Source organism: Dictyostelium purpureum, assembly GCF_000190715.1.
Source record: "Dictyostelium purpureum unplaced genomic scaffold DICPUscaffold_39, whole genome shotgun sequence".
In the NCBI taxonomy this organism is placed as follows: Eukaryota; Evosea; class Eumycetozoa; order Dictyosteliales; family Dictyosteliaceae; genus Dictyostelium; species Dictyostelium purpureum.
The window spans coordinates 42,857-68,881 of record NW_003519376.1 but is presented as its reverse complement, the minus strand read 5'-3'; the positions used below and the strand labels follow the sequence as shown (position 1 = coordinate 68,881).

At 25.9% G+C, this 26,025-nt stretch overlaps 11 protein-coding genes across 11 annotated transcripts; 2 read left to right on the top strand and 9 right to left on the bottom strand.

Moving 5' to 3' along the window:
- Positions 1 to 176: 176 nt before the first annotated feature.
- Positions 177 to 1,033, bottom strand: DICPUDRAFT_28941 (uncharacterized protein; the record flags this gene model as incomplete). The annotated part of the gene is made up of 2 exons (XM_003285111.1): positions 177 to 432; positions 522 to 1,033. 2 exons carry the CDS (start codon positions 1,031 to 1,033, stop codon positions 177 to 179), a joined length of 768 nt encoding a protein of 255 aa, XP_003285159.1.
- A 404-nt stretch (positions 1,034 to 1,437) lies between these two features.
- Positions 1,438 to 2,912, top strand: DICPUDRAFT_45934 (soluble NSF attachment protein gamma isoform; the record flags this gene model as incomplete). Its single annotated transcript, XM_003285133.1, has 5 exons — positions 1,438 to 1,505; positions 1,639 to 1,706; positions 1,808 to 2,051; positions 2,133 to 2,559; positions 2,642 to 2,912. 5 exons carry the CDS (start codon positions 1,438 to 1,440, stop codon positions 2,858 to 2,860), a joined length of 1,026 nt encoding a protein of 341 aa, XP_003285181.1. The 3' UTR covers positions 2,861 to 2,912.
- A 120-nt stretch (positions 2,913 to 3,032) lies between these two features.
- On the bottom strand, positions 3,033 to 3,629 carry DICPUDRAFT_76111 (uncharacterized protein; the record flags this gene model as incomplete). Its single annotated transcript, XM_003285110.1, has 1 exon — positions 3,033 to 3,629. The coding sequence occupies one exon, from the start codon at positions 3,627 to 3,629 to the stop codon at positions 3,033 to 3,035; it is 597 nt and encodes a 198-aa protein (XP_003285158.1).
- An 830-nt stretch (positions 3,630 to 4,459) lies between these two features.
- On the bottom strand, positions 4,460 to 7,197 carry DICPUDRAFT_76110 (uncharacterized protein; the record flags this gene model as incomplete). Its single annotated transcript, XM_003285109.1, has 4 exons — positions 4,460 to 4,670; positions 4,738 to 4,865; positions 4,939 to 6,201; positions 6,280 to 7,197. The coding sequence occupies 4 exons, from the start codon at positions 7,195 to 7,197 to the stop codon at positions 4,460 to 4,462; spliced, it is 2,520 nt and encodes an 839-aa protein (XP_003285157.1).
- A 389-nt stretch (positions 7,198 to 7,586) lies between these two features.
- DICPUDRAFT_86584 (uncharacterized protein) lies at positions 7,587 to 12,628 on the bottom strand (the record flags this gene model as incomplete). Its single annotated transcript, XM_003285108.1, has 3 exons — positions 7,587 to 9,443; positions 9,564 to 12,331; positions 12,406 to 12,628. 3 exons carry the CDS (start codon positions 12,626 to 12,628, stop codon positions 7,587 to 7,589), a joined length of 4,848 nt encoding a protein of 1,615 aa, XP_003285156.1.
- A 640-nt stretch (positions 12,629 to 13,268) lies between these two features.
- On the bottom strand, positions 13,269 to 14,808 carry DICPUDRAFT_76108 (uncharacterized protein; the record flags this gene model as incomplete). Its single annotated transcript, XM_003285107.1, has 4 exons — positions 13,269 to 13,672; positions 13,894 to 14,278; positions 14,346 to 14,639; positions 14,707 to 14,808. The coding sequence occupies 4 exons, from the start codon at positions 14,806 to 14,808 to the stop codon at positions 13,269 to 13,271; spliced, it is 1,185 nt and encodes a 394-aa protein (XP_003285155.1).
- A 1,788-nt stretch (positions 14,809 to 16,596) lies between these two features.
- On the top strand, positions 16,597 to 18,573 carry DICPUDRAFT_93865 (uncharacterized protein). Its single transcript, XM_003285132.1, has 2 exons — positions 16,597 to 18,117; positions 18,194 to 18,573. Exons 1-2 carry the CDS (start codon positions 16,665 to 16,667, stop codon positions 18,349 to 18,351), a joined length of 1,611 nt encoding a protein of 536 aa, XP_003285180.1. The 5' UTR covers positions 16,597 to 16,664; the 3' UTR covers positions 18,352 to 18,573.
- A 40-nt stretch (positions 18,574 to 18,613) lies between these two features.
- On the bottom strand, positions 18,614 to 19,418 carry DICPUDRAFT_76106 (uncharacterized protein; the record flags this gene model as incomplete). Its single annotated transcript, XM_003285106.1, has 4 exons — positions 18,614 to 19,067; positions 19,127 to 19,176; positions 19,246 to 19,314; positions 19,416 to 19,418. The coding sequence occupies 4 exons, from the start codon at positions 19,416 to 19,418 to the stop codon at positions 18,614 to 18,616; spliced, it is 576 nt and encodes a 191-aa protein (XP_003285154.1).
- A 339-nt stretch (positions 19,419 to 19,757) lies between these two features.
- DICPUDRAFT_76105 (uncharacterized protein) lies at positions 19,758 to 21,242 on the bottom strand (the record flags this gene model as incomplete). Its single annotated transcript, XM_003285105.1, has 1 exon — positions 19,758 to 21,242. One exon carries the CDS (start codon positions 21,240 to 21,242, stop codon positions 19,758 to 19,760), a length of 1,485 nt encoding a protein of 494 aa, XP_003285153.1.
- Positions 21,243 to 22,541: 1,299 nt separating this feature from the next.
- Positions 22,542 to 23,967, bottom strand: DICPUDRAFT_76104 (uncharacterized protein; the record flags this gene model as incomplete). The annotated part of the gene is made up of 2 exons (XM_003285104.1): positions 22,542 to 23,826; positions 23,891 to 23,967. The coding sequence occupies 2 exons, from the start codon at positions 23,965 to 23,967 to the stop codon at positions 22,542 to 22,544; spliced, it is 1,362 nt and encodes a 453-aa protein (XP_003285152.1).
- A 220-nt stretch (positions 23,968 to 24,187) lies between these two features.
- On the bottom strand, positions 24,188 to 24,869 carry DICPUDRAFT_149019 (uncharacterized protein; the record flags this gene model as incomplete). Its single annotated transcript, XM_003285103.1, has 2 exons — positions 24,188 to 24,330; positions 24,803 to 24,869. The coding sequence occupies 2 exons, from the start codon at positions 24,867 to 24,869 to the stop codon at positions 24,188 to 24,190; spliced, it is 210 nt and encodes a 69-aa protein (XP_003285151.1).
- Positions 24,870 to 26,025: the final 1,156 nt, after the last annotated feature.

The following is a 26,025-nucleotide window of genomic DNA, read 5'->3' as shown; positions in this document are numbered from 1 at the left end:
CTATAAAAAAAAAAAAAATGGAAAAAAAAAATATATCTAAATCTTATTGTTTTTATACATTTGTAAAAAAATAATCAAACCCCTAAAGTAATAAATAAATTTAATATTTAAAAAAAAAAAACATTTTATTTAATTGAATATATACATGTGTTTTTATTTTTTATACATTAAAAATGTTAGGATTGTTGTAATGTTTGTATATTTGTTTTGATTTGTTTTGAGAATTGATTCGATATAAATAATAGTTGGCCATTTGGTAAATAGCTATTTAATAATAATAAAATTTCGTCTGATTTTGGTAAAATTTCTTGTGGTAATGTTTTGGAGATAGTAGTTTTAAAATTATCTAAAATAACATTACTAAACATTGTTAAAAAATTTGAAACTAATAGTCTATTTTCATCTTCTTCACAAATGATTGTAAAACAAACTCTAAAAAAATGAATGACATTAATAAATAATTAAATATTGTTTATCTATTTTCGAGACTATTATCTTTTATTGTTAGTATCTATATTTACCCTAAAAGTTTTTTCCAAATTACAAATTTTGGAGTTGAAACATACAAAGAAGGATCAGATAATGAGGTTGAAGTATCATCATTTGAAGATTGATTAAATTGATTTGAAAAATTAAATTGTTGTAAAAATTGTTGTTGTTGTGATTGTTGTTGTGATTGTTGCTGTTTTTGATGCTTTAATTTATTAATTGGAATAATTCTAAATATACCTTCTTTTGAACTGTTTTCACCTCTGATATCAATAAAATTTGCATTGTTTCTTTGTGAGTATGAAAATGCCCAATCTGGGTATAGCTTTTCATCAGGTTTGGTGTGTTCACATTGAAATTTAAATGAATAATCTTTTAAAACCTTTTCAATAATCGCATTTTGTCTTTTTATAAAATCTTTATCATTTCCTTCTGATGTATAAAATTGTGATAAATAAACAAATGGAGGTTGTTGTTGTTGCTGTTGTTGCTGTTGTTGACCAAAATTATAATCTATAGAGTGAATTATGAAACCATATACCATATTATTTATTTTTTGATATTTAATAAAAAAAAACTAAACAAAAAAAAAAAGAAAAAAATAAAAAAAAGAAATTTTTAAATTTTAAAAAAAAAAAAAAAAAAAAAAAGATTTTTTTTTTATTTATATATAATTTTTATTTAAAACTATAAAATATTCATTATTATAATTATTTAATTTGTAATTATTATTTTAATTATTTTAATTTTTTATTTATTTATTTACTTATATAAAAAAAAGGTGGCAGTAGTTGTGGTAGTCGTGTGAAAATAATAAATTATTTTATTTTTTTAAAATTTTTTTTTTTAAATTTTTTTATATTTTTATTTTATTTTTTATTTTTTTCTTTTTTTCTTTTTTTAAATAAATTAAAATTGAAATACCCTAATTATAAATAATAATAAGAAATGTCAGATAAATTAAAAGCAACTAAAAAAGCAGAAGCTGATGCTTATAAAAAAGAAGGTGATAAATTGTAAGTTTTTGTATAGCCAAAAAAAAATAAACAAAAAAATAAAAAAAAATAAAAAAACATAAAAATATAAAAAAAATCATATACGATAACTTTTATTAATTTTTATAAATTTAATAATATATTTAATAATTAGATCAAAAACAACACTTTTAAGATGGAAAGCAGATTGGGATGGTGCAGCAATTGTTTATGAAAAAGCTGGTATGATTCATTCATAAAATAATTTCCTTTTATAAATAATAATATTTCATTTTTTTATTAATTTTTATTTATATTTTTATTTATATTTTTATTTATTTTAGCTAATGGATATAGAGCAGCAAAGGTTTATGACGATGCAAAATATTGTTTTTTAAGATTATCATTATGTCAAACTAATACAGATGTTTATTTCCTTGCTGCTAAAAGTATGGAAAATGCCGCAGCTATGGCAAAAGAAATGGGTGATACTAAAGAATGTGTTAACCTTTTATTAGAATCATGTAAACTTTATAGAACAAATGGCAACAGTTTTCAAGCTGCTGATAATATGACAAAGGCAGCAAAGTAAGTATTTACTATAGTTATTATAACATCCTTATAAAATACTTATTTTTTCATTTTATTCATTTAAAATCATTATTTCAGACTTTTAGAAGATATTGATATAAATAAAACATTCGAATTATTAAAGGATGCATGCGAATTGTTTGAATTGGACGATAAAGATCATTTCTCAGGCGATACATTTAAACAAACAATTTCATTATTATTAAAACACAAGAAATATGAAGAAGCAATCGACTTGATGATTTTACAAAATAGAGTTTTTATAAAATTAAATCAAAATCACGATCTCCATAAAAGCTGTCTTAGTGTCATCGCTATTTCATTAGCAACTGATGATATTGTTGGTGCCAAAAAGAAATATGACCAATTTTTAGATTATCCAAGTTTTCTTCACAGCCAAGAAGGTACAACAGCTGCTGAATTAATCAATGCCTTTGACAATCATGATGCTGAAGGTGTTAAAAACATCGTTTCAAGACATCTTTTTAATTTCTTAGATAATCAAGTAAGTAATAATAATAATTGTTAAATTAATAAACAAAATAAAAACATACAATATTAATATAAACATTCTTTCTAATTAATAGGTCGCCAAAATTGCTAAAGGTTTATCAATTAATAGCAATTCACTCCAACCAACTATTAAATCAGCTTCATCAAATCCATTTTCAAATACTACTACCACTCCTTCATATAATAAAAATAATAATACTACCTCAACTCCAGTTCCAACTTCAACTTCAACTCCAACTCCAACTCCAGACAATAATAGTGACAGCGATGAGAGTGACGAAGATGTTTTATAAATTATAAATATTTAAAATTCTAATAAATATAAATTATTTTTTTTGAACATTTAATTATTCCCTTTTTTCATTATCTTTTTTAGCTTTATCTTTTTTCATTGTTTTACACCTAATAGTTCTTTTAATTTATAATTTTTATTTTTATTTTTAATATTTATTTTTTATTATTTTATTATCTTTTTAATGGAGCGATTTTTGGTGGTGGTGGACCTCTTGCACCTACTGGTGGTGGTGGAGCTGTTCTGCTTGCAACTGGTGGTGGTGGAGCTGTTCTGCTTGCAACTGGTGGTGGTGGACCACTTGGTTTAACACCAAATGGAGCTGGTTTAACTGGTGGTGGGGCTGGTGATTTAAAGCCACCTGAGACTGGTGGTGGACCACCTGGTCTTGCACCTACTGGTGGTGGAACATTTGCTGGTTTTGAAATTAATGGTGGTGGAGCGGCCTTCTTTGGTGCAGACATAACTGGTGGTGGAACATTTCCTGGTTTGGACATCATTGGTGGTGGGGCTGGTCCCTTTTTAGCACCTGGTGGTGGTGGTGTAAACATTCCTGGTCTTGGCATTCCACCCATTGGCATACCCATTGGACCGCCACCGCCGCCGCCGCTGCTTCCTTTTTCAGCTTGTAAAACTGGTTTGGATCTATCATTAGTTTGTGCTTTCTTTAATTTTTTACCTTTTTCAATTGATTTTAATAATGCACCTCTTTCAGCTGTTTTTGGTGGTGCGGCAACTGGAGCTGGTGGTGGTGGTGGTGGTGGAGGCATTATTTAATTAATAAATACAATAGTTTTTTAAAAACTAAATTATCGATATCTTTGGTTTTTTTTTTTTAAAATACAAAAATTATATACAAATAAAAATATTTAAAATTTTATTAAGATTTTAAATAAATTTAAAAAATTGGGATTAATATACACAAATAATAAAAATAAATAAATATATAAATAAATAAAAATAATTTATATATAAATAATATTTAGATAATATTTAAATACAAAACTTGATAAAATAAATTGAAGAGTAAAAAAGAAAAAAAAAATAATATCAACTTTTTTTTTTTTTTTTTTGATCAAATACAAAATTATAATAAAAAAAATATCTATGGTTGAAATGGTTATAATAAAATTTTTTTTTAATTAAAGTTGGTTGTAGATTTTTATTTTTTTATTTTTTATTTATTTTTTTTTATTTATTTTTTAATTTTTTTTTTTTTTTACAATAGGACAAAATCAAATATCAAATTTGGTGTTGATAAAAATACACAAGTTTGATAAATTTTGTTTAAAATAATGGCAAAAAAAAAAAAAAGCAGTGCACAAAAACAACACACAATTTATTTTTTTGTTTTTGTGGTAATAATTTATTAATATAAAAAAATATTTTGGATTTATTACCACTTTCCACAAAAAATAAATTTAACAACAATTTCTTTTTTTTTTAAAAGAGCATAAAGATTAAATGTTTCTATTTTTAAAATTTTATATTTTTTTTATATTTTTTTATTTTTTTCCATATTTAAAAAATTATATTATATATTAATATTATTTATTAAACTGATATGATTATATTATATTATTGTTTTTATATAAAACTATTAATTATCGGAAATTATACAAAGTGTGCACCCAAAACAAAATTCTTCTCCTACTTGATGTTTAACTTCAACATCACATTTGCATTGGGGCAACAAATGTTTTGGTGTTTTTGTTACTTCATTAACTTTCTTGTGGCAATCTGCACAAAAATGAGTTTTACCCCAACAAAAGAAAATTGAGATGTTACAACAATATTTACATTTATATTCACTAAAAAAAAAAAAAATTAATAAATTAATAATCTTTTAAAAAAGTAATGTATAATAAAATAACTTACATGAACTCCTTTCCATGAATTTTACAAATTTCATTTCCATTCGCACTACAACCTCCACATATTAGTTCCTCTGGTTTGAAGTCCTGTCTGTTATCTCCACATGCTTTTTCACCACCAAAATATGGTTTCTAAAAATTAGAAAAAAAAAATTAGTAAATAAAATAATTATTTAATCAGTTAAAAGTATAGAGTGACCCTTACCTTGCATTTAAAACACATAAAATAAGAAAATCTTTCCATGACATATCCTTCTTTATTATTATACCATTTTGATGTTGTATCGTTGAAATTTACATCTTGTTCAGGACCATTGATTTCTAATCTAGTGAGTGCTTTTGTTTTGATTGTATTGTAAAGTTCGTTAATTGGATCCAAATACTTCTTTAAAGATGGATGGTCCATAGTTTGTGAACAAAGTGCGCATTTTGTAAAACCAAAACTAATTCTGGGACTTGACCACCTTTTTTTTAAAACATTTTTACAGCATTTATAATGAAAAATGTGACCACAGTCTAATTGTATACATGGGTCACTTGATAAATCATCCGTCCAGCAAATGTTACAATAGTCATTTGATTTTTGATCCGTTTTTAAAATTGTAACGTCACTATTTATATTATTATTTACATTATTATTATTATTTATTTTATTATAATTACAATCCGATTCAATACATGGTAAACAATTTTCTTCATTTTTTAAACCTAAACATTGATGACCACATTTTAAAACTTTGTCACAGGATTTTAATGATTTTAATCTACATTCATTGTTTGAGCAGATATCTAAAACATTTGTTTCTAAATTTGGTGTTGTAGTTGTGGTTGTATTTCCATTGTTGTTTAGTAATATCTTTGAGTTTGGTAAAATTGGGAATATTGCTATTTTACAGAATCTGCAGTGCTTGGAAGAGTTGTATATTTGATATTGTGCACAGGTATAACCCAAATGATAAGGGGTAACAAAACATTCACTACAAAAAACTGTTGAACATTGAGGGCATCTGAGTCTATACTTTCTTTTATGTTCCATACTTTCTTTACTGAGAGGTCTACCATTATCATCATATTCAACTTTTTGGTGGTGGTGGTGATGGTTATTGCTTGAAAAGTTTGGTAAACTACTGCAGGTACTATCTTTTGATTTATTTTTATTGCTGCTATTACCACCATTATAGCTGGAAGAGAAACTGGTTGTTTTTGGTGAGGGTGCTGGTATAATTACTTTTTCAATAAATAAATTACAACATGGGCATTGAATATAGTTTCCTTTATTTTTTGATAAGACTTGATCCAATGATGCTTTATCATAAATTGAGCATTCTTCTTCATTTAAAACTTGTTTAATGTCATGAACTGATAAGGGTATTTTGCAAGATTTACATTTAATTTTTGATACTTTTTTTTCTTTTATCCTATTCATTATAAAACCATATAAACATTTTCTGCAATAAAAATGAGAACACTTTTTTTTTAAAAAATAAAAAATAGTTAATATAATAACAATATTGGATATAGTTTTATAAAATAATAATATATTTACATCTAAAAATATAATGTCATCGACTAAAGATGGGGTATTTGAGCATTCCACACATTTTATAACCAATTCATTATTTGACTCGTCTATTAAAATATTATTGTTGATATTTTCATCATCATCTAATTTTAAACTTTGTTTAAATGGTGGCGAGGAGGTAAATGAAGAGGAGAGCGGGCTTGAATAGACAGGTGATTTATTATTATTATTGTTGTTTGATTTATTTGTAGGTATTGGTATTGATGAAGATACTTGTCTTTCCAACTCTAAATTATCTCTGAGTAATAAATTAAATGGTGATTCTGAAATTTTTGAAAACATTTCACCTTTTGTTAATGAACCATTATTGTTGTTATTATTATAGTCTTTTTTAATACTATTTAAAAACTCTAATGGATTATTATTATTATCTATATTATTATTTAAAAATGTGGTTATATCGTAGTTTATATAGTTACTATCGCTATCATCCTCTTCGCTACTACTACTATCATTATCGCTATTATTATTGTTATTGTTATTGTTATTTGATTTAAAAAATTTATTAAAAAGCCAGTTATTTGTTAATGAAAAGGAGGAGTCTTCGTTTTTATCGCTATTTGAATGGTCATCCTCTGTATCGCTATTGCTTGAGGAGTAGCTGCTTCTGCTGTAGTTACTATCGCTATTTGATGTGCTTGTATCCGCATCTTCGTTGTCGTCATTTAAACCAAGGTTATTTTGAAAATGACTATATAAAAAGTTATCTTGAAAGTCATTATTATTATATATTTGATTTCTTTTTATAAAATTATTATTGATCCCATTATTTTTATTTATATCCCTATTGTTATTGATATTATTATTGCTTTTTTCGGCCATTATTTGATCAAAAAAATCTTTATTATTGTTATAATCAAACAAGAATGATTTAAATTCCATTTTATATGTTGATTTCCTTTATAAAAAAAGAATATATTTAGAAATTTCTAAATATATTCTTTAGTTTTTTTTTTGTTTACAATTTAATTATATATATATTTATTCCTTTTACTAATTTTATAAATTTATTATGTATTTTGGTGTGTATTAAAAAAAAAAATGAATAAAAAAAATATATAAAAAAAAATTTTAATAATAAAAAATATATAAAAAAAAAAATAAAATAAAAAAAATTAAAAATATTTATTAATAAAAAAAAAAATTAAAAAAAATTAAAAAAATAATAAGATTTTTGCACAGTTTTTTTCTTAATTTAAAAAGAAGTTTTTTTTTTTTTCCTCCTAAAAATTAATTAATTTTTTTTAATTTATTTTATATTATAAAGTTTTTTATTTTAAAAATTTTCTTGAATTATTATAATCAATCCAATTTTTGTAAAGTTTTCTTAGTTTTTTCTTTGAAAGGAAAATATTGGTTCCTGGAGCATTTGGTTTTGAACCATTATTATCTAAATAAATGTGAGATACAAGATTGGTTTTTTTGAAAGCACCATATTCCATGATATTAACTTGTAAAAGTGGATTTTCGATATGTTGGAATAAACCTAATGGATAACATGGACAGGCGATGACATGTCTGAGAACACCGTTGGTGCATTGGGTAGCTGAACAAACGGCAACACCACAAAATAGACAAACAAGCTTTAAGAGTGATTTACATTTAGTGCAATTACCTGAATGAATATTTTCTTTCATGAAATCAATATATTTGTCTGGTACTGGAGTAAAGCTTGGTAATACTTCGTAGTTGCATGGTGGTGGATAAATACAATAAACTTGTGGGATATTACTAATTTCATTTGAAATCTTTGGGGTATTTAAATAATTTTTGAGTAAATCTTCGAAAACTCTTGGTTCGAAGCCTTTACGTAGCAATTCCTCAAATGAACCAAACAAAAAGAATTTGGTGCAAAAATCAAATGAATCTAAATTACTAATAGTGATTTGCTTGAATGGGAATTTGGATTGGTCGTTGTAATAGTTGAAAATATAAAAGTAAATAATAACTTTTCTGAGGTATGGATGAATTTGATTTTGAAGTTTCTTTTTTAAATTTTCTTCTAATTCTTTACCACTAAAAATGTTTTTATATTCAGATTCAATAATCGAAAATAGTTGACTTTTATTGTTGAGGTGTTCTTTTGGAATCTTATTAGTTTCGATGACATGATGGATTAAAACGCTAAACAAATAAAAGAATACACCAGTATAGATAATTTCATCATGGTTTTTTTTAGTGAGGAATGCGGTATAAGAACTACTGACAAATGGGTCAATAAAGAATACAGCTTTGTCAAACATTGGAGCATTGGGTTCTGGTGCGAGGGGAGCATTATCAATGACTCTATAGAGATTGGAGGTGGTCAAAAGCTCTTTTTGGAAATCAGTTTCGGACATTATAAAGTATGGTTCACCATCTTCACTATAAAGTGTGGTCTTTCTTGATTTTAATTCTAAAGTTTCTATATTTTGAAGAACAAATTTCCAAAGGTATTTATTAATGCTATATTTGTTTTGTGAATCCATTAATGTTGCATAATCATAATGGCAAAGCTCTGAATATAAATTATTGGCGCCTTCTTTGTATTCTTGAGATGACTCGGGCTTACCAAGTGGCACAATAATATCACAGGCTCTTGAACAAAGTGGACATTTGAATGAAGTAACAATATCGTCAATCTTTTGGTCACGAATATAATCATCGATACATTTTTTATGAACAGTATGATGACATGAGCTGACGTAGGTTGATGGGGATCTATTGAAAATATAACATGCTAATAAGGTTGCTGGATCTTCATCGTAGGGTACATATTGCGAAATACCAATTTTAACATTTTCTGTTACAAAAATATGTAAGAAATCTTTATAAGTTTGATCTACGCCTTCTTTACATTCCATTTCGAAATTGGTTTGGAGCTTATTTTGCATATTTGGTGATGAAACATCAACGTATGCCATAGAGAATAATCTACCACCTCTTTCTCCAGTTTTACAAATAACACATGGTTCGAATTCACCAATTTCCTCTGCTGAAAATTCTATTTTACGTTTTGGTTTAAGAGTTTTCTTGACCTTTGATTCATTGTCGTCAGCATTTAAATTTTGATTTGCTTCATCAGACAAATTTTCATCATCAGAAATATAATCTTCATAAATTTGATTTGATTCATATTCAAAGGATTTCTTTAATTCATCTGGGACATAATCTTTCTCTTCTTTATCTTCTTTCTCTTCTTCTTTTTCTTCTTCTTTCTCTTTTCCTTTATCTTCTTTATCTTCTTTTTGTTCTTCTTCTGATTTTACAACTTCTTGGTTTGGTTTTTCTTCCTCAACTGTTTCATTATTTCTAAGTGTTAATTTTTCTTCTTCATCCTCTGTGTCCTCTTCATTTTCTTCATACTCTTCTTCTTCATCCTCTTCTTCTTCACCATCTTCATCATCATAATTATAATTTGATAAAAATGATTTTTGTTGTACCCTCATTTGCTCTAATATTTTTTCTCTCTTTTCGGCCATTAATTTCTTTCTAATAATTTCATCTTGACTTGAGGTTTCAAGATCTTGAACCAAATCGATTTTATTTTCAATAAAGTATTCTGAAATATCTGGATGGAAATCTTTGACAAAGGTGAAAATGTATAAAAGTGAACTACGTAATTCTAAAAATTTAGAATCTTTGGTCATGGATACCCAAAATTCGAATAATACTTGTAAGAATGATAATTTTTCCTTTTGACCGATACTAACTTCGACATTGTGAACACGTAAAAGATTTAGAATTGCAAAGTTTTGTTGGAATTTAACAGTTGACTTATCTTCGGCTTCAAAATATTCTTTGATAGATTGATTAATTTGATCCTTTGTTAATTGATCGAAATTTGGGTAAGTGTGCTCTTTGAATGTTTTAATACCCAAAACTAAAAGATAAAAGAATTCGTTTGCAATAATATCTGGCTTTCGAATTAAAATTTTGAGAATTGGTTGCATTTCAAAACTATCATCATATCCAACAAACTCTGGGTATATAAGATCGAGTAAAACACAAAATATCATTTCGAAAAGAGTTGGATCTTCGAAAATATTGTTAACACCCAAAAGTTCTTTAGAGATGGCTGGAATTTGTGGTGGTAAAGGATTTGATTCTGGAATATTAAGGGATGCTTGATATTTCTTGAAACGTTCTTTAGTATTATTTTTAATTACATTCTTGTAGACGATTGAGAAACATGGATAATATGGGTCATAGTATTTCCATGATTCTTTATCTTTGAGCTCTTTAGCATGATTGCCTGGTAATGAAATCTCTGGTAAATAGAGTTCGCAAATATCAGTTTCTGTTACACCAAATAAAACAGTGTCGAATGATCGGAAGTGAAGTTTGAAGAAGATACCAGAGAAAAGGGCTTGGTATAAATTATATTGAATATAATCTTTAGTTGGCTCTAGGGTACCTCTTAATTGAATAACGGAAATTAAAAGAGCAAAAGTATCGGTAAATGCTGATGCGCTTGCATTTGTATCGACTGACGACATGACATTAAAGAAAGCGTATAAAAATTTCTTTGGGCCTAATAAACAGAGTGCAACCTGCATAAGATGTAAATCTGTGATAATTGTAAAATCTGTACAGTTTTCTAATGAATCGGTTGGGTCGTATGATACATAGCAAACTCTGAATAAAAGTAATGTTGTAAGCATGTCTACAATATCATCTTCTGTGACACCGTACTTAGTCATTAAAATTGATGGATCCATTTTAGTGTGGAGGAAAAAGAAGGAAATAACACGATAGAGAGCAAAATGAATTGGGATTTCGTTATAGGTGAATTTTTGGAAAAAGTCTGCATGTGGTAATTTGAAGCCACATCTTTCAAACAATGGTCTCTTTTTAATGTGAGATATTGATTCGGCAATTCTTTTGAGGGTTGTATCACGAGCAAAATCGCTGAGGGCTGGGTCATTTTGTGCATCAATGGCACTGTGAAGATGTCTGGTTGCATACATTAATTTATGTTCTAAAAGTACCAAAAATTTAGTTGTTGTGATAGAAGGGTCTACAAATTGAGGTGAGGTGAATGCATGAAGAGTTTCTGAGAGTTCGAAATATAAACGATACTTTTCTTCATCATTTATTAAAAATTTAACAACATTTATATCTTTCATTAATCTTGAGAATGATGAGAGGTCAGATTGCAACATTACTTCTTTTTCAATCTTTTTATCAGTTTGGTAGAATGGTAACAATAATGGCATATAGATGTTTTTATGGGAACGTAATACTAATTCTATGAAATTGTAACGAGAGTAACCAGTTGAGAATGGAACCAAAAGCTTCATATTGTCCATATAATAGCTACCAAGATTTTGCATTAAACGGGATGATCTTGAGTCACGTGGTGAGAAAATGAGAATATAGTTTTTAAGGTATTCTTCAAAAAGTGCCAACTTGAAGGTATTATGGTTATCTAATAATAAAGTTAATAATGGAACAAATAATTCTAAAATGTTGATTCTGCTAAAGATGAAACCCAAAAAATGATGAGATTCCCATTGTTGCTGGGTGTTATCTGATGGATTTTCGTATGGTAAACGCTTGAGATCATAAATCTTGAAATCTTTGCTATCTAAACAACGAGATGTAAGTTCCTCTGCCATAATGTGAATTAAAGTTGATGAATAACTGCAAAGTCCTGATAACCATCCAGTAATAACATTGATTTCTTCTTCACGTGTTTTTGAGAGCTCGGTAGTAGATGTTGTAATCTTTTGAAGATATCTAAAAAGATATCTAAAGAAAATGTGAATATCTTTTCTAACAAAGAATGGAGTACCATCTAAACGTTTCTTTTGTGAATCTTCATCTACACTATGATGTTCGTGGCAGAATCCGTCTCCTTTTATGGCCTCTGGGTTACCACAATCACATACTGCTGAAGAACTACTTTCAAAAATTGTAAATTGATGTCCATTTTCGATGTGGTTACCACTTAAAAAACATTGGGCACAAATACAAGAGTTATCAGCCAAACAACATTGTTTACATGTAAAAAACCAATCTGTATGTTTTGGACCTATAAAAAAAAAAAGTAAAAAAATTAATTTATTTTATTTTTAATTTTTAAAAAAAAATAATGAAATTACTCACTGTATTGGCATTTTAATGTGTCATCTGAGGGATATTTATCAAAGAATGTTTCTATTGACATAAAACAACATCTTTCAAATACATCGTCTATTAACTCCTCTGTGATACCATTACTTAATTCTTCTGAAATCTCTTCGAATGTTGGGATCTTTTGAATTTTGAATTTGTCTAATTTATCAGCATTAATTGCATTGGTTTGGAAAAATGAATATGTATTACCCATATTTTTTAATTATTATTTAATAAATAAATAAATAAAATTATTTATCTATTTTATCTGTTGATTGAGTGTTATTATTATTATTATTATTATTAAGTAAAACAAGACTAATTTATAAAAAAAAAAAAAAATTAAAATTTAAAAATAAAATTTTAAAAAATTAAAAACCAAATTATTTTATTTGGAAAATAATTTATTTTTAATTTAAAACCCTTTATTTGTACAAATAAAATATATAAATAAAGTTACTAAGGGTTTATTTAATGTTGTAAACAATTTATAATAATATCTTGTTAAAAAAATTAAAAAAAAAAAAAAAAAAAAAAAATTTAAAAAAAAAAAAAAATTTTTAAAAATTTTTTTTTTTAAAATTAAATGTTTTCCATTTTTTTTCTTATAAATTAAATTATTCAAAAAAAGGTTTTCATATGAAATTGATCAATATACAACAATTATTGATATTTTTGGCACACCTAATAAATTTGTCAACAAATATTTAAAATCATGATAAAATTTTATCACAACGAGAAACATTATTTTTTTATTTTTTTATTTGTACAAATGTAGAATTGTTTATTTATAAAAACTTATATGATATTTTTTTTTTACAAAAGGGGTTGATTGTTTTTTTTTTGTTGTTTATTTAACCAAAGAAAAGACTGGCAGCTGCATCGACATTACCTCTAGTTTGGGTTAAAAGTCTAATAGCTCTTTCTCTTGAGCAACCCAAGCTCATTAAAACATTGATTGATTCTTCAGGCATAGCACTAAAAGTATTGGTAACTGGTCTAGTGGAGGTTGGGGTTGTATTGGTTGGTGATGTAACAGATGGTGATGATATTGAAGCAGTGGATGTGGCCGATGTGGTTGGTGAGACGGTAGAGGTGGTTGTAGTTGAGCTAGGAGTTGGTGAAGTGGTTTTTAAACTTTCTTGTGTTACTTTTTTTAAGTCCTCTTCCTCTTGACCCTCGGAACCCAAAATATCCTTTAAATCTTTTTCATGGAGGTACTCTAGTTTTTCTTCTCCAATTTGGAAAGTGCCTTTACCTAAATCCAAGATGACTTGATGTCTTTTGAGCATATCCAAACCAAGAATGAAATCAACATCTTGATTCTCTAAAATTGATAATGATACAGAGAACAAACTATTACCAAGTTTTAAATTTGTATTATGAACTCTACCTATAATTTTAGATGTACCAACACCTTTTGCAATACCATGAAATCTTTTATCAACAATTCTAGATAATCCACATCTATCAGCGCACTATAAAAGAAATTAAAGACTAATATTAATATTAAGCTTATATTTACTATAATTTTTCTTTTATCTATACAAACTTTTTCGGACATAATCGATTGTTGTGCTCCAGTATCAACAAAAGCTTTAATTGGAAAGTTATTAATCGAGCATTTAATGTACAACATATAGACAGAGGCAAATACTTCAGGGGTATGTTCCATAGCATGGGCCATATTTTCTTCAATATTTTGTTTTTGAATTTGTTCATAAAGTAATTTTTGATACTCTTCGCCAAATGGATCTTTGATTGCTAACTCTTGCATTCTACGTTGGCTTTTGAATTGCTCACAAACATTTGTTAATGCCTTTTTATCTTTTGAAAGAATTGCCTCAGCAAGTTGTGGGTTGGTCTTAATAATAAATGGATAAAATAAAAGTTAATATTTTTTATAAAAAAAAAAACATATTTACACATACCTCAATAATTTGACCCAATCCTTCTGGGTTTTTTGTAAAATAATCAATCATTGAATCTGCAGAAGCAAATATTTCATTTGGAGGCTGTGCGAACCCACCATGTTGTTGAGGTTGTTGTTGTTGTTGTTGTTGTTGTTGTTGGTGTTGTTGTTGTTGTTGTTGAGGTTGTGTAAAAATATTCTTTGTCAATAAAATCATATCACCATTTTTGATTGAATACTCCGATAGTTTCTTTGCATTATCTAAAACTTTACCGTCATATGTTAAAACTTGTTGATTGATTTTAACTGAAATCTAAAATTGATTAATGTTAGTATATAAAGAAACAAATTATCAAATGATGTAAAATTATTAAACTTACTTCAAATTCGATAACACGTTTTAATTGTTCGACTGATTGTTCTAAATCAGCTGGTACCAAAATATAGGTTTCATTCTCTACTGAAATTGTTAACTCTGCCATTTTTTTATTTGTTTGTGAATATAATAATTTTTAATTTTTTAAAAAAAAAATAAAACATTTTGTGTTTTATTAATTTTTAATTTTTAAAAAAAAAAATTTTAAATAAAAATTAAAAAAAATAACTTTTTTTTTTTAATATTTTAAAAGAAAAAAATATATAAATTATTTTCAAGGTAACTATTTTGACTCATTTGGAAAAATATTTTATAATAAATTTATTATAAAAGTTAATCACTCATAAAACTTAATTGGTGAGGCGATTTTAAAATATTATCATTAAATATTATGTTGATAAATTAAAAAAGATAAACTCTCCCCATAAGAAAAACTGTTCAATGATTTAAGCTTATTGAAATACTATATGAATTATCCAAATCTGTGTATGCATAATTGATATTTTTATTTCTATTTTAAAACTTGTACTATTTAGTAATTTTAATTTTTAATATGCAAAAAAATATAAATCCCAAAAAAGATGAATCATAATTCCCAACTACATTACAAATGCATTAATTATTTTATAATTTTTATAAAATAAAATTAAATAAAGTTAACTGTTTAAAAATTAATGAAAAAAAAACACACACATTTTTTTTTTTTTTTTTTTTTTAAAATTTAACTGTAAAAAGCTGATTATTTGTAAAAATAAAATTATTAGAATAAGAATTGTTTATAAAGATTCCATTTATTAGTTTATTTACTTTTACTTTTATTTTTATTTTTATTTTTATTTTTATTTTTGGGAATAAGGCATATTAATATATTATTTGTTTGATTATTTGAAATATTAATAAAAGATAGAACAAAATATTTTACATAATGTAAATTCAGCACAATCAAAATAGAGCTAAGATGACTTGAATCGATATTAATTTATTTATTATATCGTGTTACTTTAGTTTATATTTTTTTTTTTCTTTTGAACATTTACTATAATTGATATTTTTAAAACAGTATTTTGACCATAAAATTAATTTTTGTGTATATTTTAAAATTTTTCCAAATTAATTAAATAGTTTATTTTAAAAAAAAAAAAAAAAAAGGGGGGGGGGGGGTTTTTTTTTTTTTTTTTTTTTTTTTTTTTTTTTTTTCGTAAAAAAAAATTTAACCATTTTTTTTTTTTTTTTTTTTTTTAAAATTTTTTTTTTTTTTTTTTTTTTTTTTTTTTTTTTTTATCCATTTTATTTATTTTAACCAGGACTCTTCATTTCCTGATTGAAATCCTTTTTCAAAAAAAAAAAAAAAAAAAAAAAAAAAATAAAAAAAAAAAAAAAAAAATCTCAAAAAATTTTGGAAAAAATTTAAAATAAGATATAATACCTTAATTAAATAGTGATCAAACTCAGGATTTTTTTTTTTTGTTTTTTTTTTTTCATCCACCCAGAAATTTCATCTTTTCCCAAAGTATCCAGAACAAAATTTTAAAAAAATAAAAAATAAAAAAATCTTCGCAAATTTAAATAAATTATAGTTTTGACAATAATAAATAATAGCAGTTAATAACGACAAAACAATAATCATTAATATTTATCAATTATATAATATAGTATATAATTAGTTTTTTATAACAAATAGTAAATACAAAATTGCTAAATAAAAAAAAAAGAAAAAAAAAAAAAGAAAAAAAAAAAAAAAAGAAAAAAAAAAAAAAACACTCAAATTAAATTATGATTGATACTGAAAGATATCATAGTAGTAATAATAGTTCAAGTACTGGTCATGCTGATAGCCATATTCCATCCAGTCCTACAGATTCTCATTCACATAGTCCAAATCAAACATTAATTCATAGTCCATCCTCAAATAATCCTCTTCACCATCAAAACTATCAACAAAAACAACAACAAAATCGTACAATGATTAAAAGCGAATCCAATCAAAGTATTTCACCACCCCCATCTCCATTAATGACATCGTCTGCTCCATCGACACCATTATCGGATTCTGGAATTGTTTCAAATAACTATAATAATGGCCAAAATGTAAATAATAGTAGTAGCGGCCAAGGGAATCAACAACCTCCACCAAGTAACGGGAGCAATAAACCAGGTTATCAAACTTGTTCACATGCAAACCACGAGTTGTGGTGGAATACTAGCCCAGAATTACCTGTTTCAGAGTTTTATACAAGATCTTATAAATGTAAAAGATGCTATATAAAACAGCAAACCGAAAGTAAAAAAACTAGACAATCCCCCATCGGAAATGGAAATGGTAATAATCACTATCATACTGGTGCAAATGTAGTTGGCTCTCATCATGTTGGTAATAATCATTCTCCCTCATCTCAAAACAGTAGTAGTGGTAGTAATAGTTATCCACACAATCATCACCTTTCATCTTCATCATCATCATCTAACAGCAATAACAACAATAGCAACAATAATAGCAATAGCAATAACAGTAACAATAACAATCATTTATATCAAAACTCACCATCTCAAATTGATAACGCAATTAATCAAACCTTTTCTCAAAACTCATCAATATTAGGTTTGGCATCACTTTCAACATATTCATCATATAATAATAATAAAAATTTACAATCGCAACAACCAAATCATTCACAATTTAACGATAAAAAAAATTTAAATAGCAAATTTTTACAAAAGAAAAGCAAACAAGAAGATGCTCACGATTTTGGTAGTGGTAGTGATCAAGATGAAAACTATCCAATTAATCCAAATAACTACATAGATCAAGTTATCAGTAGCAAACAATTTTCAATGTACAGTAAACAAGGTGGAAACAATAGTACTACAAGCACAAATACTAATCAATCAACAAATAGCAATAGTAGTAATAAACCACCATCACCATCAAGTGTATTAAATAAGCAACAACAACAATCGCAAAATTTGGATATGGATTCACCAGACGAAAAGAAAATTGAAACATTTCATTATATGTGCTCAACCTACAATCATTTAGTTGATAGAGATACAGGAAGTCCAGGCTATATTGACAGTTGGATGAAAGGACGATTAGAGCAAACAGAATATTTTGGAACCATTCGAATTCAAGGAAATTTAGGTTGTAATGGTGGTGGAAATGGTGCAAATTCAAAGATTGGAGGTTTTTTCACTGAAATTATTGTAAGCGGTAAAACTTATAGAGGTTTAGTTTTTGAAGATTTGAAGAGCTCAAATCAGTCAAATAACTATCCACAACAAAAACACCAACAACAAACAAATAGTTACTCCCCAAATCAATCTTTAGCAACAACAAACAAAAAAATTAAAGGTCAAGGCAGAGACTCCCCAACTTCATTTTTACCAGTTATTAACAATAGTTCAAGTAGTAGTTTTGGTAATTATTTATTTGTTTATTTATGCATCTAATATTATGTTTATTAATTGATTTTAATTTTTATTTTACAAAATAGGAACCAATGAAAATTTAGAAGCTTTATTAAAACTAGGTAAACAAGCAAAGACTGAAGCTGTTGAAGAATCCAAAAAGAGAAAAAAAACCTACACTGAAACCGACTCCTATGATGACCATCAACCATCTTATGCCTTGAAATCAAACTATTATAACTAATAATCATCACTAGCATCCCACACATAACATCACCACAAATTTTTTTTTTTTCATTTTTAAAAAAAAAAAAAAAATTACTTTCACCTATCAAATAACAAACCCATCTTTTTTGTACATATACATCAGACTAAATAACCCAACCCTTCACTAAACCTTAATAAATCATTATTTAAAAAAAAAAAAAATAAAAAAAAAATAAAAAAAATAAAAATATTATTATTTAAAAAAACAAAAAATAAATAACTAATTAACTATAACGCTTTTATTTATTTTGAGTGTTTTTTTCCAATGTAAAATCATTTTTTGGAGCATTATAATTTCTATCTGGTGGACCAATTGGTTGATTTTCATTAAAAAACTTTTGTTGTTCTTCAGAATTAAAATACATTGGTTGTTGTTGATAGTGTTCTTGGGACATTTGCTGAGGAGCATATTGCTGTTGATCATAGTTTGGATATTGCTGTTGTTGTTGCTGAGGATATTGCTGTTGTTGTGGTTGTGGTTGAGGTTTGGGAGGTCCATCATATTTGTGTTTCTTTCCCCACCTTTTTTTATCTTTTTTGTTTGCTGATTCAAACTGCACATCTTCTTCTGGATTATTAAAGTTTGCATAGTGTTCTTCTGGAACATATGGCCATGTAGCACCACATGTTGGACAGTGTAAATACTCTTGTCCTTTATTAATTTTTACCAGAGGAACAAAAAATAAATGAAACCTAATAAAAATTAATTAATAAAAAATTTTTAGAAAATAAAAATAATCAATTATACATACCACTCATCATTTTTTAAGAGTTGAACACCACTATTTTTACAATTTATACACTAATTTTAAAAAAAAAATATTTAATTTAATTTTCTTTAATTTTATTTTTTATTATAAACATAACATACAATTCTTTTTTTATTATCGCAAACTTTTGACTTTAGTCTAGTTCCAAAGGGAATAATAATAGGAATCCACTAATGATAAAAAAAAAAAAAAACAATTAATATTTTTTAAATGAAAATCACCTGTATAAATTCTTTTGTTTTTTAGGTATATAAAATTTTATGATAGATACCATTATTTTGTTGTTTTATATTTTAATATATGAAATAAATAAATTAAAAAAAAAAAATTAATAAAAGAAATTTTTTATAAATCTTTAAAATAATTTTTTATTTTTTTAATTATTTTTATAAAAAAGGAAAAATTTAATTATTAAAAAATGAAAAAAATAATTTTTTAAAATAATAAAAAATTAAAATAATATTTAATTTTTAATTTCATTAAATATTGAATATTAAATAAACTATATATTTTTATAATGCATAAATTATATGTATATGAAAAAAAAAATTAAAAAATAAAAAAATTAAAAATTTCCAACAATACGTAATTGTTCAATCTAAAATTTATTTAATTAATTTATTTTATTTTTTAATTTTGAATTTGAAATGACATTAATAAATGTATTTTTTGTTTTGAATTTGTATGAAAATATATTTCCAGAAATACTGTCTTCATCATCAAATCCATATGAATCAAGTAAAATAAAAACGTCTCTTACTGGCAAAGAATTTTCTTTTAAATAATCTAAAAAATAATCTATAGACTCTGTATGTCCTGATACTGACACTGTTATAGAGTATAGGTCGATTTGGTCTGGATATTGGGACCGAATGGTGTTAAAAGATTTGATTGTATTATCGAAGCTTCCCCCTGAATTGATTTTAAAGTTTCTAATGGCTCTATTGTATGGTAAAACCTTTGTAATGATATTATCCATATTAACGTAATGAACCGAGAGGTCTCTAATTGATTTATTTTTCGCTAAACCTTGGAAAAAATATTCATCATATTGGTTATTTGATACTAAATTTAAAGCCTCTATAGATGAGTTTGCTGGATTTGATAGTAAAGATTGAAAACCCTTAACAATTGTTTCCACTTTGATATTATTAATATGACAAACACATTCACCTGAGCAGAAATGCTTTATTTCTAAATACTTTATAGTCCTGTCATTTGAAAATTCATTCATAATCGAGTACCACTTTCTTTCAGCCTCCTCTGGTGTTAGCCCTTCATCCATTATTTTACCAAAAATATCTTCTACACTATAATAAACATAAAGATTTTCTAACTTTGACCCGAATTTGTATGATGGTGAACCACTATAGATACTTTGAACTGAATCGTGCTTCATTTCTTTTGCAAAAAGCAAATCCAATATTGTTGATCGTTGGGCAACGGAACTATCAATAAAAAACTCTATTGCAATAATGAAAAAGGATCTCTGGTTTGCAGCTTGAAAACATCTAACTTCTTTTATATCAGTTTTTAATACTTTATACAATTCTGTTAAGTTTGTGGTAATTATATCTATATCTTGAATTTTTTCGAAATCTTCTGAATCTAGTTTTTGTGAAAGTGTTAAATAACTACTTGGTGAAACTGGTATTGTAAAACTAATGTTATTTGGAAAGCTCTTGATACTCTGAAGTAGTTTATTACTGTTATTATAATTCTCTGTGTTGATTATTATTTTTCTATAATCATTTAAATTAATATTATTGTTATTGCTTGCTGGTTGGCTTATGTGATTTAAATAATCATTATAATTAAAATATTTAATAGAGTCTGATAATTTTATTATTTTATATTGTTGGCCTTGATGTTGTTGAATCAAATGATTTAAATATTTATTATTTTGGTTAATAAAATTTGGTAATACTTTTGAAGTTATTTGAAACCATGTCTTGCTTACCAAACTATAACCAATAACTTCATTATTATAATAACATATTTTCGAATTGCCATCAAATGGTATGCTATCATTGGTGTATAAATAAGCAGAAATACTGGTTATAATAGATGAATAAATATAGTTTGGAAATAGAGTCATAATAATTTTTTATGCATATACTTTTTATTATTTTTTTTAAAAAAAATATTTTTAAAAATTTAATATTTTTTGTGTAAAAAAAAAGTGGGAAAAATTTAATATTATAAATAAAGTGGAGAACTTATTTTCCTATAAATTTATGTATTTTTTTAATTACATTATACAATATGATTGTTTTTTTTGTTGATTATTTATATTGTTAAAAGCTTTTCCTGCATATCAAAATTATTAAGATTGTATTGATTTTTTTTATATAAATAAAAATGTGGTAAAAAATATAGAAATATTTTTTTTTTATTTTTTATTGCACCCACATTATATTAAATTATTAGCATTAATATTTCAATAATATACTTAATATTAAAGATCCAAAATCAAAAATACCCTATTCAAATTCCAAGCAAGATGTTTACTCATCAACCTCATACACAATAAACCATGTGAACTATGTAATGAAAATCTTCAAAACGATCCAAATGGTTTTTTTACATCTCTTTTATAATTGTAAAAAAACTCTGAAATTTATCAACTTTATAAAACTAAAGTCATTTATATTCACTGCTTCGGGAAGAATCCTTAATTGGTCACTGGACATAACATGATCAAGAAGGAAATATATCAATAAAAAACATCACATATAAAATCCCAGCAGGTGGGGGCGAAATAAATATGGATTTCAAAAACACTAGATTTCATAAATCACACTTACAATGGGAGCTAGAAAGCAATAGACTTCAACTTAAATAGATGTTTTGCTTATACAGTGCCCGAGGAAAATATGTAGACCCCCCACCGATTTTAAATTTATATATTGAAAAAAGATATTTAGATTATAATATTTAAAATAAATATAATATAAGGCTAATAAATTAACTTCATTTTATATAGATTCATTACAGTGTAGAAATGCTATAGTTTTTGAATTTCATAAAATTTGAATTTGGTTATGTAAATAATGATACGCCAATTAAGAGAATACAACTCGATTACAAGAATCTAAATTCAAAATGGACTGAGCCATCCACACTAGAATAAAAAAATCATCAACATCAACAAAGAATATATAAAATTCAAAAGAAGAATAGCAAGAGCATACTTCATTAGCACCAAATGATTACCAAATATCAATAGTTTAGAATATTTTCTTTAAAAATATTATAATAAAATTTATTGATTAATTTAAAGCATTTGCTTTAAAAAATCTTCACTTTTAAAAAAAAAAAACAATTTGAATAGAACAAAGGTTAACACGACTTTTATTAATTAACTTTTAAGTTTTTTTTAGTTATTTAATTTTGATTATTTTAGTTTAATTGTTCTAATTGTTAAACCGTATGTGAGTGTTGTAAGACTATTTGGTAATGAGTCGGGTGCGTCTTGGCGAAAATGATGACCAAATGTGAGTGCTGTGAGACTATTTGGTAATGTGCCGGGTAGAACTACTTGTCTAAAACCATCACCGAATGTGAGTGTTGTGAGACTATTTGGTAATGAGCCGGATGTAACTACTTGGTTAAAACTATGACCGAACTTGAGTGTTGTGAGACTATTTGGCAATGAACCGGGTTTAATTACTCGGTTAAAACTATCACCGTATGTGAGTGTTGTGAGACTATCTGGTAATGAACCGGGTTTAAATACTTGGTTAAAATTTTTACCGAATGTGAGTGTTGTGAGACCATTTGGTAATGTGCCGGGATTAAATACTTGGTTAACCTTATTACCAAATGTGAGTGTTGTGATACTATTTGGCAATGAGCCGGGTTTAATTACTTGGTTAAAACCATCACCGAATGTGAGTGTTGTGAGACTATTTGGCCATGCGCAGGGTTTAACTACTTGGTTAAAACAATGACCGAACTTGAGTGTTGTGAGACTATTTGGTAATATGCCGGGTTTAATTATTTGGTTAAATTCATAACTGAGGGTTAGTATTGTGAGACTATTTGGTAATGTGCCGGGTTTAATTATTTGGTTGAAATAAAAACCGAATGTGAGTGTTGTGAGACTATTTGGTAATGAGTCGGGTAGAACTGTTTGGTTAAAATCATAACTGAATGTGAGTGTTCTGAGACTATTTGGTAATGAACCTGGTGTAACTACTTGGTTAAATTTATAACCAAATGCGAGTGTAGTGAGACTATTTGGCAATGTGCCAGGTAGAATTACTTGGTTAAAATCATAACCGAATGAGAGTGTTGTGAGATTATTTGGTAATGCACCGGGTAGAACTACTTGGTTAAAGTAATAACCGAATGTGAGTGTTGTGAGATTATTCGGTAATGTGCCGGGTAGAACTTCTTGGTTAAAATTATAACCTAATCTGAGTGATTTAAGACTATTTGGTAAAAACACTGGTAACATATTAAAAGAGGGCAAATATAAATCTGTCAAAAATGGTGGAAATTCATTTTTATCTGGCAGTAGATCACCATGCCACTCAACTGATGTTATATATGATTTATTTTTAAACTGTTTATAACGTGATATATCAAGCTTTATAAATTTATGTTGAATAAACTTTAAAATATGTTTATGAATTTCATTTCTTAATAATAAATTATTCCAAACTTTATATAATAATCTATTATAATAAACAGTTAAAAAGAGAAAACACCAATTAATCTATTGTATTGCATTGTACTTACCTATCACAAATATTACTACTGGTTTTTAACTCTTCATTTACTTGAAAGTTAATTAGAGATAATAGAAGCTCATCCATTGTTAATATAAAAAAAAAAATATATTAAAGAAAATTCTAAAAAAAAAATAAAATATTTTTTATAAAAATTTTTTTATTTCGTTTTAAAAAATTGAAATTTTTTTAAAATTTATTTATTATCAAACAACGCATTTACCTATTTCGCAAATGAACCAAATAATACGATAAATCAAAAATCAAACTAAATTTGAAGTTGGTGAAATTTTGGTATTTAGAAATATTATTTTCCAGAAAATAAATCAATCAGATGGTTGCAACGATCGAATATTTCTTCATGGTAGTTGAAGATTGATGATGGGTTAGATCGTTTTGAATGACGACACAACAATGCATTAAATGAATTTTCAGATACATCAAATACAACTAATTATAAAATGATAATAAGCAAGGGAAATGGAAAATACTTTAAAAGTATAGACTAATGTGGACCTATCGGTTGTGGATGTGTGCAAAAAACATAACCAAACTATGTTTTAATTGCATTAAACAACTGGATTAACCTCCATCCAAACACTAAACATCATAACCCATTACAAAATACTATACTCTGAAATAGTTGCTATCAACAACCAAAACCCAAGAACCCCACATCTCAACGATGATCACCAAACTCATCAATTAATATGCCTCTTCAATAAAATCTAACAGTTTTGAATAACTAATCATGTAACGAAAATCTTCATAACGATCCATATGGTCACCTGTTTTTCAAATGTAAAAAAACTCTGAAATTCATCAACTTTAAAAAACTAAAATAATTTATATTCACTACTTCGGGAAGAGGCCTCAATTGGTCACTCGATAAAACATGAACGTATCAATTAAAAAACATCACATATAAAATCCCAGAAGGTTGCAAATCCGATGGGGAAATAAATATGGATTACAACACCAGATTTCATTTTTTTTTTTTTTTTTAAAAAGTGAAGATAATTAAAAGAAAATGCTTTAAATTAATCAGTAAAATACCAGATTTCACAAATCACACCTCCAATGGAACTATAAAGCAATAGATTTCGGCCATACAGGATAAGTATTTTGGATACGAACACCGGGAAGATAGAAGTAGCTAAAAGGCCCCAGCGGGGATCGAACCCACGACCTCTTCCTTACTAGGGAAGCGCAATACCACTATGCTATGCGGCCTTTTTATGAATTGTCAATATTTTAGCTTATACTTGGCTTAAGCACCATATTTCATAATTAATCCCTTTGTTGATCTTGCACTAAATGAATTTCCAGACAGATATTTAACAAATTATAAAATGACTCTAAACATTTAAATTCCAAAAAAAAAAAATTACGAAACAGAAGGTTTAGGTTTATAGGATATAGAAACTAAAGCTCCGATAAAAGGATCGAATATTAAATTTAAAAACGTATTTGGAAATATACGAAAATATCCGTTTAAAACAACAAAATAAAAAAGTCTTAAAATCTATTCAAAATAATATTATAATAAAGCTTTTTAATGTTAAAATTTCCTGCCGCCTAATTATTTTTTTTATATTTAATTTTTTTTTTTTTTTTTTTTTTTTTTTTTTTCATTTTATTATTAATATCATCTAATTAAAATACATTCACATTACCCCACTCACATTACCCCACAATAAATTTAATATAAGTTTAATAATAGTAATTTAAATTATATAGAAAAAAAAAAAATTATAATGACAATAACACTTACATATTTACATTTAAATAATTTATAATAATTAAAAATATATTTTAAATTAATATTCACATATACCTCCATGTTTTATTTAAATATATAATAATGTGTATAATAGGTATGTTTTTATTTTATAATTTTATTTTATTTTATATTATCATTGTTGCATTTTTAAATATACAAATGTAAAATAATACCTCTCAAATTAATAATATTCACACACATATATTTTTAGTGATTAAAAATTATCGTTATTCTCAGTTTTCACCAACTATCGTTAGAGTGAAAAACAAAACCATATTGATAAAAATTAATACTAATCTCTTTTTTTTAAAAAAATTATCTCTTTTTTCATGAATAAACCGCAATCTTCTAGTTCAGTTCGG